The sequence below is a fragment of the Heterodontus francisci genome, chromosome 11 (assembly GCF_036365525.1).
Source record: "Heterodontus francisci isolate sHetFra1 chromosome 11, sHetFra1.hap1, whole genome shotgun sequence".
NCBI lineage: Eukaryota > Metazoa > Chordata > Chondrichthyes > Heterodontiformes > Heterodontidae > Heterodontus > Heterodontus francisci.
Window position 1 is genome coordinate 33,204,004 of NC_090381.1, and position 14,170 is coordinate 33,218,173.

A 14,170-nucleotide genomic window follows, 5' to 3' on the forward strand; every position below is an offset into this window, starting at 1 on the left:
GGGGGCATAGCATGACATCGTGATTAGATGTGGCTTGGTGGCACATTTTTTGCCTTAAAGACAGAAGCTCATGGATTCAAGGCCTACTGTAGAGACTTGAACACAATCATGTCTGTTCCTTCAGCCTGGTCCTGAATTAGTGCTGAAGATGCTGTTTTTTCAGGTGAAATGATCAACTAAGGCCCAGACTGCCTCTCAGGTGGACATAAAAGATTTCAAAGCACCTTTCAAAGAAGAGCAGGCCAGTTCTCTCTTCCCTTCCTCGACTTCTGTTTCCATCTCTGGGGATAGGCTGTCCACTAATATTTATTATAAGCCCACCGACTCCGACAGCTACCTCAACTACACTTCTTCACACCCTGCCTCCTGTAAGGACTCCATTCCATTCTCCTAGTTTCTCTGTCTCTGATGCATCTGATCTGATGATGCAACCTTCCACCTTCTGACATGTCTTCCTTTTTCCTCAACTGAGGATTCCCCCCCCCCCACTGTGATTGACAGGGCCCTCGATCGTGTCCAACCCATTTCCTGCACTTCTACCCTCACCCCTTCCCCTCCCTCCCAGAACCACAACGGGGTTCCACTTGTCCTCTCTTTTCATCCCATCATCCTCCACCATTTCCGCGACCTCCAGTGTGATGTCACTAGCAAACAAATCTCTCCCTTCCCTCCATTCCCTCCACAACACTCTGGCCCACTCCTCCATTACCCCCGACACCTCGTCCCTTTCCGACAGCATCTTCCCATGCAATCGCGGGAGGTGTAATACCTGCCCTTTTACTTCCTCTCTTCTCACCATCCAAGGCTCCAAACACTCCGTCCAGGTGAAGCAGCGACTTACTGTATTCACTGCTCACATGGCAGTCTATATTGGGGAGACCAAACACAGGTTGGGTGACCGCTTTGTGGGACATGTCCGCTCAGTCGCAAGCATAACCTCGAGCTTCCGGTCACTTGCCATTTTAATTCACCACACTGCTGTCATGTCCACACTTCTGTCCTTGGCCTGCTACAGTGCTCCAATGAAGCTCGATGGAAGCTTGAGGAACAGCACTCCATCTTTTGATTCAGCACTCTACAGCCTTCTAGACTGAACATTGAGTTCAACAATTTCAGAGCATGACTGCCATTTTTTAATATTTATTTTATTTTTTAACCACGTGTCTGTCTTGAACTTGTTTTTTTTCATGTTTTTTCTTTTGGACAGAGCTGTTCATTATTTTGCCATTTAATCCTCTCTGGATTCATGTTTTGTCTTTTACTATACTATTAGCACGCCCTTTGCCTTTTATTCCGTGACATCTCAGTCATTTAATCTCTCCTGACCTCCACCCTGTCACAAGCCTTCCCTTTTGTTCTTCTTCCCCCTCCCCCCTCCCCCATTTTACTTGCTCAAACCCTATTACATTTCTAACTTTTGCCAGTTCTGATGAAAGGTCACAGACCTGAAACGTTAACTCTGTTTCACTCTCCACAGATGCTGCCAGACCTGCTGAGAATTCCCAGCAATTTCCGTTTTCATGCCAGTTCTCCTGGCATCCTGGCCAATATTGATTCCTCAATCAACACAACCATAAAACACATTATTTGATCATTATCTCATTGTTTGTGGGACCTTGTCCATCATTTGGCTACTCTGTTTCCCTAAATTACAACAATGTTAGCACCGCAGCCTCACAGCTCCAGCGACCCGGGTTCAGTTCTGGGTACTGCCTGTGTGAAGTTTGCAAGCTATCCCTGTGACCGCGTGGGTTTCTGCTGGGTGCTCCGGTTTCCTCCCACAGCCAAAGACTTGCAGATTGATAGGTAAATTGGCCATTGTAAATTGCCCCTCGTGTAGGTAGGTGGTAGGAGAGTGGAGGGGATGTGGTAGGGAATATGGGATTAATGTAGGATTAATATAAATGGGTGGTTGATGGTCAGTACAGACTCGGTGGGTCGAAGGGCCTGTTTCAGTGCTGTATTTCTCTATGAATCTATGTTTACACTTCAACAGTACTTCATTGGCTTTGGGACATTCTGAGGTTGTAAAAGGCACTATATAAATGAAAGACTTTATTTTTTTCTAAATAGAAGTCACTTCAATAGATTACCAAGATTATCTGGGAATGCCTTGGGACGTCCTGAGGTTGTAAAAAGTGCTATTTAAATTTTTAAAATTCATTTGTGGGATGTGGGCATTGCTGGTTAGGCCATTTCAGAGGGCATTTTAAGAGTTAACCACATTGCTGTGGGTCTGGAGTCACATGTAGGCCAGACCAGGTAAGGACAGCAGATTTCCTTCCCCAAAGGACATTAGTGAACCAGATGGGTTTTTAGAACAATCGACAATGGTTTCATGGTCACTATTAGACTCGCTTTTAATTCCAGATTTATTCATTGAATTCAAATTTGACCATCTGCCATGGTGGTAATCGTTGTCCCTAGATCATTAGCCTGGGCTCTGGATTACTAGTCTAGTGGCATTACCACTATGCCACCCCCACAAAATGCAAGATTTTCTTTCTTTTGAAAATAAATAGAAGTTACATCAATAGATTGCCAAGATTATCTGGGAATGCCTACCAGTTTAGATCCAGTTTCTGAAAAGCAACCTAGCATTGTTAAGGAAAATCCACTTAATAGAAATAGATTTACTAGGAAGCATTGTCAGTGGGATTCAATGTAAAACTTTAGAATGGATAAGCTGGGAACAGCTGAAAGATAGGAAGTCGCAAGTATTGTTAATGGAAGCGACATCTTAATGAGGAGGGGCAAAGTGTTCAATGAAGCCCTCCATGGATAGGCATTGGGATCCACTAGTAATCATAAATTTATAAGAACAACACGATTATCTCGCAAAGGTGTGTGCATGCTTGAATCTGAGGAAGTGGTCAAGAATCTACACAATGAACTACACAAAATATGCAAATGAGATGTAAACAAGTGTAAAATACAGCACATAAACAAAATGGGTGACAAAACATACTCAATCGTGTTGAACTATTTAAGGATAAAATTGATAGATTTTTCAAAAAAATAACATTTTGCGATACAGTATGAGTAATTCGAGACAAGTGGTAAGTGTAGCATGCTTGGGAGGAATAGGTAAATGTGGGCCAGCGGTTCCCAAAGCTCTCCACCATTTGTGGTTTTTCTTGCTTCATTTCTCTGTAGTAGACTAATTGATAAGAGATTAATTGCTATGATTAGTGAACAACTCTTATGTTTCTTTGAAAGTGATCTGGAGACCTAGTAGACATGGCACTTAATGTAATCAAGTACTGCAAGACTACAAACAAAGCAAATAGAATTCTGGACTATTTAGCCAAAGCACTTCAGAGGAACATGCTTAAACTGAACACTGCACCAGTCAAACCACAACTTAAGTATTATGTTCAGTTCTGTTCACCACAACATCAGGGAGACATTTCCCTTAGAATATTGTCAAACAGCAGAGCTGAGCAGCTTCAGTCTCAATTGCTCCAGTGGGGTAGCTGGTAACAGCACAAGCATGGCTGGTCAACTGGTGGCCTCCTGTGCTCAAATTGCTTTGATTCAATCCTGGAGGCCACACAGGCACCAAGTCATCTGCTTGAGTGATGAGGAATGATTGGAGAAAGTTGGGCTCCCTAGCCTTGAAAGGAGACATTTGAAAGGTGACCTTGTCGAAGTATATAAGGTTGTAAACAGCGTGGAAAAGGTAAATCCAGAGCATAGCTGCAAACAAAACCATAAAAGTAGTATAAGGGGGCACATGGCCAAATTAGTAAAAGGCAAAGTTACAAATAAGGTCAAAACAACTCTTCACTCAACCAATGAGTGATACAGTGAAGGAGCTGATTGATAGATTAGGCAAGGCAAAACTCCAGCAGTAATTTGAAGAAACAGCTAGATATCATGCTGGATGGGTGGAATGTTCTTCCTCAACTGCATCTGTTTTCCGATATCTTATGAAATTAATTTGTTCAAACACCACTGACGTTTTAGAGATCTGAAGTCTGGTGTGTGACTCCTTCAATGGATTTTAAAATGATTGTGACTGTAAAACCAAAAGTAGTTGCCATCTTAGGTGTTGACAGTCATGTTGGGTTTAGTTTAGAAGATTGGAGGAGGAAGCAACTCTAAAACTTCACCAATGTTCAACCACATAAATAATACAAAAGCAGTTGGCCAATAGACCAATTTTTAAATAATTAGACGATCCTTTGTTTTTTAAAAAATGAGTGGAAATCCAAATCAACATGCTGAAACTTTCATGGTAACTTCAATCAAACCAAATCAGTTATTATCTTTAAATAAACCCTACTGGCATTTAGTGCAATTAAATAAAAACATTTAAATTCCAATTAAGATGAAACTCAATTTGCAGTGCAAAGGATATTGTTTAACAGTCTGCTCCTTCCCATTTCCTCCTCTAATCTATGATGTTTCACTCTGATAGTCCTCAATAGTACCGAAGAAGGGTCACTGACCCGAAACGTTAACTCTGTTTCTCTTTCCACAGATGCTGCCAGACCTGCTGGGTGGTTCCAGCATTTCTTGTTTTTACCTCAATTGTACTTGTCTCACTCTGAAAGCCTCCGATACTTTTTCCCTCCAGTTTACACCCATTCTGCCCTAAAGGCCTTGATCCTTTTTTTTTATTCATTCAGCGATGTGGGCGTCACTGGCCAGGCCAGCATTTATTGCCCATCCCTAATTGCCCTTGAGAAGGTGGCGATGAACTGCCTTCTTGAACCACTGCAGTCCATTTGGGGTAGGTATACCCACAGTGCTGTTAGGAAGGGAGTTCCAGGATTTTGACCCAGAGACAGTGAAGGAACGGCAATATAGTTCCAAGTCAGGATGGTGTGTGACTTGGAGGGGAACTTGCAGGTGGTGGTGTTCCCATGTATTTGCTGCCCTTGTCCTTCTCGTTGGTAGAGGTCGTGGGTTTGGAAGGTGCTGTCTAAGGAGCCTTGGTGCGTTGCTGCAGTGCATCTAGTAGATGGTACACACTGCTGCCACTGTGCATCGGTGGTGGAGGGAGTGAATGTTTGTAGATGGGGTGCCAATCAAGCGGGCTGCTTTGTCCTGGATGGTGTCGAGCTTCTTGAGTGTTGTTGGAGCTGCACCCATCCAGGCAAGTGGAGAGTATTCCATCACACTCCTGACTTGTGCTTTGTAGATGGCGGACAGGCTTTGGGGAGTCAGGAGGTGAGTTACTCGCCACAGGATTCCTAGCCTATGACCTGCTCTTGCAGCCATGGTATTTATATGGCTACTCCAGTTCAGTTTCTGATCAATGGTAGCCCCTAGGATGTTGATAGTGGGGGATTCAGCGATGGTAATGCCATTGAATGTCAAGGGGAGATGGCTAGATTCTCTCTTGTTGGAGATGGTCATTGCCTGGCACTTATATGGCGCGAATGTTACTTGCTACTTATCAGCCCAAGCCTGGATGTTGTCCAGGTCTTGCTGCATTTCTATACGGACTGCTTCAGTATCTGAGGAGTCACGAATGGTGCTGAACATAATGCAATCATCAGCGAACATCCCCACTTCTGACCTTATGATTGAAGGAAAGTAATTGATGAAGCAGCTGAAGATGGTTGGGCCGAGGACACTACCCTGAGGAACTCCTGCAGTGATGTCCTGGAGCTGAGATGATTGACCTCCAACAACCATCTTCCTTTGTGCTAGGTATGATTGCAGCCAGCAGAGGGTTTTCCCCCTGATTCCCATTGACCTCAGTTTTGCTAGGGCTCCTTGATGCCATGCTCGGTCAAATGCTGCCTTGATGTCAAGGGCAGTCACTCTCACCTCACCTCTTGAATTCAGCTCTTTTGTCCATGTTTGAACCAAGGCTGTAATGAGGTCAGAAGCTGAGTGGCCCTGGCAGAACCCAAACTGAGTGTCACTGAGCAGGTTATTGCTAAGCAAGTGCCGCTTGATGGCACTGTTGATGACACCTTCCATCACTTTACTGATGATTGAGAGCAGGCTGATGGGGCGGTAATTGGCCGGGTTGGACTTGTCCTGCTTTTTGTGTACAGGACATACCTGGGCAATTTTCCACATTGCAGGCTAGATGCCAGTGTTGTAGCTGTACTAGAACAGCTTGGCTAGGGGTGCAGCAAGTTCTGGAGCACAAGTCTTCAGTACTTTGCCGGAATATTGTCAGGGCCCATAGCCTTTGCAGTATCCAGTGCCTTCAGTCGTTTCTTGATATCACACGGAGTGAATCGAATTGGCTGAAGTCTGGCATCTGTGATGCTGGGGACTTCAGGAGGAGGCCGAGATGGATCATCAACTCGGCACTTCTGACTGAAGATTGTTGCAAATGCTTCAGCCTTATCTTTCGCACTGATGTGCTGGGCTCCCCTATCATTGAGGATGGGGATATTTGTGGAGCCACCTCCTCCAGTTAGTTGTTTAATTGTCCACCACCATTCACAGCTGGATGTGGCAGGACTGCAGAGCTTCGATCTGATCCGTTGGTTATGGGATCACTTAGCTCTGTCTATCGCATGCTGTTTAAGCAGTTTGGCACGATAGTTCACCAGGTTGACATCTCATTTTGAGGTATGCCTGGTGCTGCTCCTGGCATGCCCTCCTGCACTCTTCATTGAACCAGGGTTGGTCTCCTGGCTTGATGGTAATGGTAGAGTGGGGGATATGCCGGGCCATGAGGTTACAGATTGTGGTTACGTACAATTCTGCTGCTGCTGATGGCCCACAGCGCCTCATGGATGCCCAGTTTTGCATTGCTGGATCTGTTTGAAATCTATCCCATTTAGCACGGTGGTAGTGCCACACAACACGAAGGAGGGTATCCTCAATGTGAAGGCGGGACTTCGTCTCCACAAGGACTGTGCGGTGGTCACTCCTACCAATACTGTCATCGACAGATGATTCTGCGGCAGGCGGATTGGTGAGGACGAGGTCAAGTATGTTTTCCCCTCTTGTTGGTTCCCTCACCACCCGCCGCATACCCAGTTTGGCAGATATATCCTTTAGGACTCGGTCAGCTCGGTCAGCAGTGGTGCTACTGAGCCACTCTTGTTGATGGACATTGAAGTCCCCCACCCAGAGTGCATTCTGTGCCCTTGCCACCCTCAGTGCTTCTTCCAAGTGCTGTTCAACATGGAGGAGTACTGACTCATCAGCTGAGGGAGGGTGGTAGGTGGTAATCAGCAGGAGGTTTCCTTGTCCATGTTTGATCTGATGCCATGAGACTTCATGGGGTCCAGAGTCGATGTTGAGGACTCCCAGGCCAACTCCCTCCCTACTGTATACCACTGTGCCACCACCTCTGGTGGGTCTGTCCTGCTGGTGGAACAGGACATACCTGGGGATGGTGATGGCAGTGTCTGGGACATTGTCTGTCAGTTATGATTCCGTGAGTATGAGTATTTCAGGCTGTTGCTTGACTAGTCTGTGGGACAGCTCTCCCAACTTTGGCACAAGCCCCCAGATGTTAGTAAGGGGGACTTTGTAGGGTCGACATGGCTGGGTTTGCCATTGTCGTTTCCGGTGCCTAGGTCGATGCCGGGTGGGCCATCCGGTTTCATTTCTTTTTAATGGCTTTGTAGCGGTTAGATACAACTGAGTGGCTTGCTCGGCCATTTCAGAGGGCATTTTATGAGTCAACCACATTGCTGTGGGTCTGGAGTCACATGTAGGCCAGACCAGGTAAGGACAGCAGATTTCCTTCCCTAAAGGACATTAGTGAACCAGATGGGTTTTTAGACCAATCAACAATGGTTTCATGGCCATCATTAGACTAGATTTTAAATTCCAGATTTATTATTTGAATTCAAATTCCACCTTCTGCTGTGGTGGGATTCAAACCCATGTCCCCAGAGCAATACCCTGGATCTCTGGGTTACTAGTCCAGTGACAATACCACTACACCACCGCCTCCCCTCTGTTATTATTGCACGGTTAGTGCTGACCCACTTATCGCACTTACCAGCTATTTTTCATGTGAGCCCAGACTCTGAGTATTGATCGGATTTTGGATAATGGGGGCATCACTCCTGTGCTCTCCTGACATCCACACATCCACATATCCATATATTGGATTTTTCCCATCCCAGCCCCAGAGCATTAATACTAACTGTTGCATCCTAACAGCCCCCATCACCAGCCTGACTCAGCACAGACTGGGTGGGCATCGAATCTGCGATCTTCTGGTCTGCATGTCTCAGTACCATCCTGGGTGGAGTTATTAGCCAGTGGGCCTCCAGGGGGAGCTGAAATGTGTATCTTCATTTTCTTATGTGCTAACAAGTTGGACATTGACAGGTGACAAGTAATTTGTTCTATTCAATTAGCAGATATATTTTTAAATAGCAATATAGATCTGCCACAGTTCTACTTTGATGACTTTTGGTGTCTGGGGTTGTTATTACTGTTAATATGGGTACGTGTATTTAAGTGACAGCTTTCTCAGAAGGTGGCAGGACCATACTGAAATGTTGGAGATATTGAGCAATATTGATTTCTGTTAGTAAATTCAGAAGACAAAGCTCGTCTGTACCTTGGTCTCATAGTCTGTTTTGTACATTGGGCCTCAGTTGTCCTGTCACATGGGCTTTGGTCATTCAACTAGTGTCCTATATTGAGAGCCTGGTCCCTTCACCTGGGTTTCAAAAATAAAAATTGTCATACTCTCCGAGGACCATATTAGTCATGCAGTCAGCCCTGAACAATCCCAAGGAGACACATTCCACTGAACTACTTGTAATGGGGGGGGGGGGGGAGAGGAAAAAGAAAAATAACGTTTTGCATTTATATAGCCCCTTTTACAACCTCAGGATCTCCCACAGTGCTTTGCAGCCAATGAAGTACTTTTGAAGTGTAGTCATTGTTGTAATGCAGGAAATGTAGTAAACAATTTGCACACGGCAAGCTCCCACAAATAGCAATGAGATAATGACTGGAATACCGGTTTAGTGATGGTTGAGAGAAAAATATTAGTGAATGCTGAAGGATCCTTTAAGCCCACATGTGAGTTCAAACAGGATCTTCGTTTCACATTTCATCCAAAGGACAGTGACAGTGCAGCACTCCTTCAGAACTGCACTGGGAGTGTCAGCCTAGTTAATGTGTTCAACACACTGGTATGAAACTTGAATCTACAACCTTCTGATTAAGAGGTGATAGCACTACCACTGAACCACAGCTAGCAAACAGAGTGGGCAGCCTATCGAAAGGTTGTCCATTTGATTCATGCAGAAGTGCGAGTGAACTGCAGGATGCTTGGTGCTGATTGCAAAGTGACCAGCAGCATTGTGGGGCCACAAATGAAACTCTTGGGACAGAGGCTGCTGCTGTACACTCACCGTGAGGATTAATTTTAGATCTCACTGCAACCTGTGGTTACAGAAAGAGGAACAGTAAATAAATAAAAGTACAACTGCAACAGAAGCTGCAGCTTCTACTCAGATACAGACTTTCATTCACTTTAGATAAAAGAACATTGAGCAAAAGAAAATCAGTTGGACTGCAAATTAATCTTTAATTGCAAGGAATGAGCTTTGAAGCCTAATTTTTGACAGGCCCATTTCAAATTGGTGCTGGGACCACCTGTGATAAAAATAGAAGTTTATTTATTCATATGATTTCATTTGAAGTATCTAAAATGGAGGCTTCTCCCTCACCACTAGACATAAAATGGCTGACAGAAGCTTCAGAACACAGCTCACTGCTATCAAGATTCTCAATGGTTGCTGGGCAACAGGTTGAAAAATTTCAACGTATGTAGCTCAACAGTTGGAGACAGTACTTTTCCAATGAGCTAAACAAATGGAGATCCATTGTACAAGTGTGGTTGAGGACTGGTGTAATTGTCACAGGATAAGATGCCATTGATACCTAATGCAAACAAATCTGACATACAGTATCACCTTCAAGCAATGTACTGTAATTTGAAAGGCAACATCCTTATAATCCAGGAACTTTATTGCAGTCTTCAGTTTTCTATACACTCAGCTTTTATGTATGAAAGGGCTGATGAGAGCACTGTAGGAAGTGATCTTACAAAATTATATCTCTAAAAGTATATTCCCTGGAAATTTCTTTGGGGATTCTCCCTATTGGCTGCAATAACTTTGATGGAAACCCTGGAGAAATCATGTGAATGACGGGTTGCATCTAAACTGGAAGGGGACCAATATCCTTGCCCGGAGGTTTGCTAGCACTACTTGGGAGGGTTTAAACCAGTCTTGCAGGGGGGTGGGACCCAAAGTAGTAATCTCTCTGATGAGATAGTTGAGGCAAATGTAGAGGTTAAAGCAAGCAAGTCCAGTAGACAGGCCAGGCAGGGGCAGGACAGGGAGCGTGGAAGGTCTGGTAGGCTAAACTGCATTTACTTTAATGCAAGAAGCCTTACAGGTAAGGCAGATGAACTCAGAGCATGGATCGGTACATGGGATTGTGATATTATAGCTATTACGGAAACGTGGTTGAGGGATGGGCAGGACTGGCAGCTCAATGTTCCAGGGTACCAATCTTTCCGGTGTGACAGAGGTGGAGGTAAGAGAGGAGGGGGAGTTGCACTGTTGATTAGGGAGGACATCACGGCAGTAGAGAGGATATCACGGGGGGAATGTCCAGCGAGGCCATATGGGTAGAGCTTAGAAATAAGAAAGGGGTGATCACTTTGATGGGATTATACTATAGGCCCCCCAATAGTCAGAGGGAAGTGGAGGAGCATATATATAGGAAAATCACAGATAGGTGTAGGAATTATAGGGTTGTAATAGTAGGTGATTTTAACTTCCCTAATATTGACTGGGACTGCCTTAGTGCTAAGGGATCAGATGGGGAAGAATTTGTTAAGTGTGTCCAGGATAGTTTTCTGAAGCAGTATGTGGATGGCCCTACTAGAGAAGGGGCTACACTCGACCTCCTGTTAGGAAATGAGGATGGGCAGGTGGTTGATGTGTCAGTGGGGGAGCACTTTGGGACCAGTGACCACAACTCTATTAGCTTCAGGATAGTTATGGAAAAGGAGAAGACTGGTCCTCAGGTTGAAGTCCTAAATTGGGGGAAGGCTAATTTCGATGACATTAGACAGGAACTCTCAAAAGTTGAATGGGAGAGGCTGTTTACAGGTAAAGGGACGTCTGGCAAGTGGGAGGCTTTTAAAAGTGAGATAGGAAGAGTTCAGGGCCGGCATGTTCCTGTTAGATGGAAGGGCAAGGCTGGCAAGTTTAGGGAACCTTGGTTGACGAGGAATATTGAGGGTCTGGTCTGGACAAAGAAGGAGGCATATGTCAGGTATAGGCAGCTGGGATCAAGCGAGTCCCTCGAGGAGTATAGGGGATGTAGGAATAAACTTAAGAAGGAAATTAGGAGGGAGAAAAGGGGCCATGCGATTTCCCTGGCAGATAAGATAAAGGAGAAACCTAAAAGATTCTATAAGTATATTAAGAGTAAAAGGGTAGCTAGGGAGAGAGTGGGTCCCCTTAAGGATCAGTGTGGCAATCTATGTGCGGAGCCATGGGAAATCGGCGAGGTCTTAAATGAATATTTCTCGTCCGTATTTACCGTGGAGAAGGTCATGGAAGCTAGTGGGTTCAAGGGAGGGAACACCGATATCCTGGAGCATATCAACATTACAAAGGAGGAGGTGTTGGAGGTTTTGAAGCGCATTAAGGTGGATAAATCCCCAGGGCCTGACCAGGTGTATCCTAGGGTGCTATGGGAAGCAAGGGAGGAGGTTGCTGGGGCCCTGGCAGAGATTTTTGTATCATCGTTAGCCACAGGTGAGGTACCAGAAGACTGGAAGATAGTTAATGTTGTGCCTTTATTTAAGAAGGGCAGCAGGGATAAACCAGGGAACTACAGGCCGGTGAGCCTTACATCAGTGGTGGGAAAGTTATTGGAAGGGATTCTGAGAGACAGGATTTATATGCATTTGGAAAGGCATGGTCTGATTAGGGATAGTCAGCATGGCTTTGTGCGTGGAAAATCATGTCTCACGAATTTGATTGAGTTTTTCGAGGAGGTGACCAAGAGGATTGACGAGGGCAGGGCGATGGACGTTGTCTACATGGACTTTAGCAAGGCCTTTGACAAGGTGCCGCATGGTAGGCTGGTCCAGAAGGTTCGAACACATGGGATGCAGGGTGAGCTAGCAAATTGGATACAAAATTGGCTTGGTGATAGGAGGCAGAGGGTGGTAGTGGAGGGTTGTTTTTTAGATTAGAGGCCGGTGACCAGTGGTGTGCCACAGAGATCGGTGCTGGGCCCTCTGTTGTTTGTCATATATATTAATGACTTGGATGTGAATGTAAGGGGCATGATTAATAAGTTTGCAGATGACATTAATATTGGTGGTATAGTGGAGAGTGAAGAAGGCTGTCTCAGGTTACAACAGGATATAGATCAACTGGGAAAGTGGGCAAGGGAGTGGCAAATGGAATTTAATGCCGACAAGTGTGAAGTGATGCATTTTGGGAAGTTAAACCAGGACATATACAGTGAATGGCAGGGCCCTGGGGAGTGTTGTTGAGCAGAGAGACCTTGGGGTGCAAGTACATAGTTCCCTGAAAGTGGCAACACAGGTAGACAGGGTGGTGAAGAAGGTGTATGGCATGCTTGCCTTCATCAGCCGAGGCACTGAGTACAAGAGTTGGGACGTCATGTTACAGTTGTACATAACGTTGGTTAGGCCGCATTTGGAGTACTGTGTGCAGTTCTGGTCGCCACACTACAGGAAATATGTGATTAAGCTAGAGAGGATGCAGAAAAGATACACAAGGATGTTGCCAGGTTTGGAGGGCTTAAATTATAAAGAGAGATTGGATAGGCTGAGTCTGTTTTCCCTGGAGTGAAGGAGGCTGAGAGGGGACATGATAGAGGTATATAAAATTATGACAGGCATAAATAGGGTAGATAGCCAGAGTCTGTTTCCCATGGTAGGGGTGACTAAAACTAGTGGGCATAGATTTAAGGTGAGAGGGAGGCGGTTTAAAGGGGATCAAAGGGGTACATTTTTCACACAAAGAATAGTGGGTATCTGTAATGAGCTGCCTGAGGAGGTGGTGGTAGCAGGAACTGTAGCGACATTTAAGAGGCATCTGGACAGGTACTTGAATGAGCAAGGCATAGAGGGATATGAAATTAATGCAGGCAGGTGGGATTAGTATAGATAGGCATTATGGTTGGCAAGGACGCGGTGGGCCGAAGGGCCTGTTTCTATGCTGTACGGCTCTATGACTATATGATGCTTCAGCTGATCTTCCACCCAAATTACAGTGGTTGATTGGGAAAACCTCTGAGAACATTCCCAGCATCTAAAATAAGCTGCAAGAATTATGGACTTGGATTTTAGCCAGTAAACTCAGTTTCTATCATTGTGGGTTACACTGCTAGCATCTGGCCAATCTCTGTTTTGATGCATTATATGTCTATAAATAAATCTGAATAAGTAATTTAGCCTGCACTCAGAGTTGGTACTGTCGTATTTTCACATCTGCTAAGCAGATAGGCAAATGTGGTGGCCATCCCACATATTCTCTGTTCGCAACTTGAGGGTCAGTTGTTAAACCTGGGCTACATTAACCCATACTTCTTTTGGGCCTCCTTATCTCGAGAGACAATGGATACGCGCCTGGAGGTGGTCAGTGGTTTGTGAAGCAGCGCCTGGAGTGGCTATAAAGGCCAATTCTGGAGTGACAGGCTCTTCCACAGGTGCTGCAGAGAAATTTGTTTGTTGGGGCTGTTGCACAGTTGGCTGTTGCACAGATGGCCCATACAAGGCAGTGAATAAACACATGAGCCTCAGCTAACAAGAGGAAAAGTTTGCTTTTTACAGTGTCACCAAACTGCACAAGTAAAGGTCTTGGAGAAAAGCCTGACCTTAACACTGCTTATTTGCAATACCTGCTAGAAAGTATGGGGCTAATTTTAACTTAACTTGCAGGGTGGAAAACCTATATAATCAGGGGGAACACCAGTTTTACATCCTGCCTAGTATTAGTCTGCATTGACCTCAATGGAAGGTAAAATCGGGTAGGGTGTATAACCAGCAATGCACCCAATCCCATCAGTTTCCTGCTGGGAACAGGGGTCAGGTTAAAATGACACCCATATATGTGTGTAGGACATCAGATAAAGCAAGGGGAGGTTCTGATGTGATGCCCAGCAGACTGGAACAGCCTGTCAACACTCGCTCTGTAAACTCATTCGTATA

General features: G+C 45.1%; 1 protein-coding gene across 3 annotated transcripts in view; it reads right to left on the reverse strand.

The window, feature by feature from the left end:
* inpp5d (inositol polyphosphate-5-phosphatase D) overlaps positions 1 to 14,170 on the reverse strand; it is a 241,649-nt gene that overhangs the window by 203,538 nt on the left and 23,941 nt on the right. Inside the window, exon 1 of one of the 3 annotated variants that reach the window (XM_068041954.1) lies at positions 8,507 to 8,599. The exons of the other annotated variants lie outside the window; for them this stretch is intronic. Within the exon in view, the coding sequence (XP_067898055.1) occupies positions 8,507 to 8,533 (27 nt within the window). The 5' untranslated portion in view covers positions 8,534 to 8,599. Of the gene's footprint in view, positions 1 to 8,506; positions 8,600 to 14,170 lie in introns of those variants that run through there. 3 annotated transcript variants of the gene reach the window in all.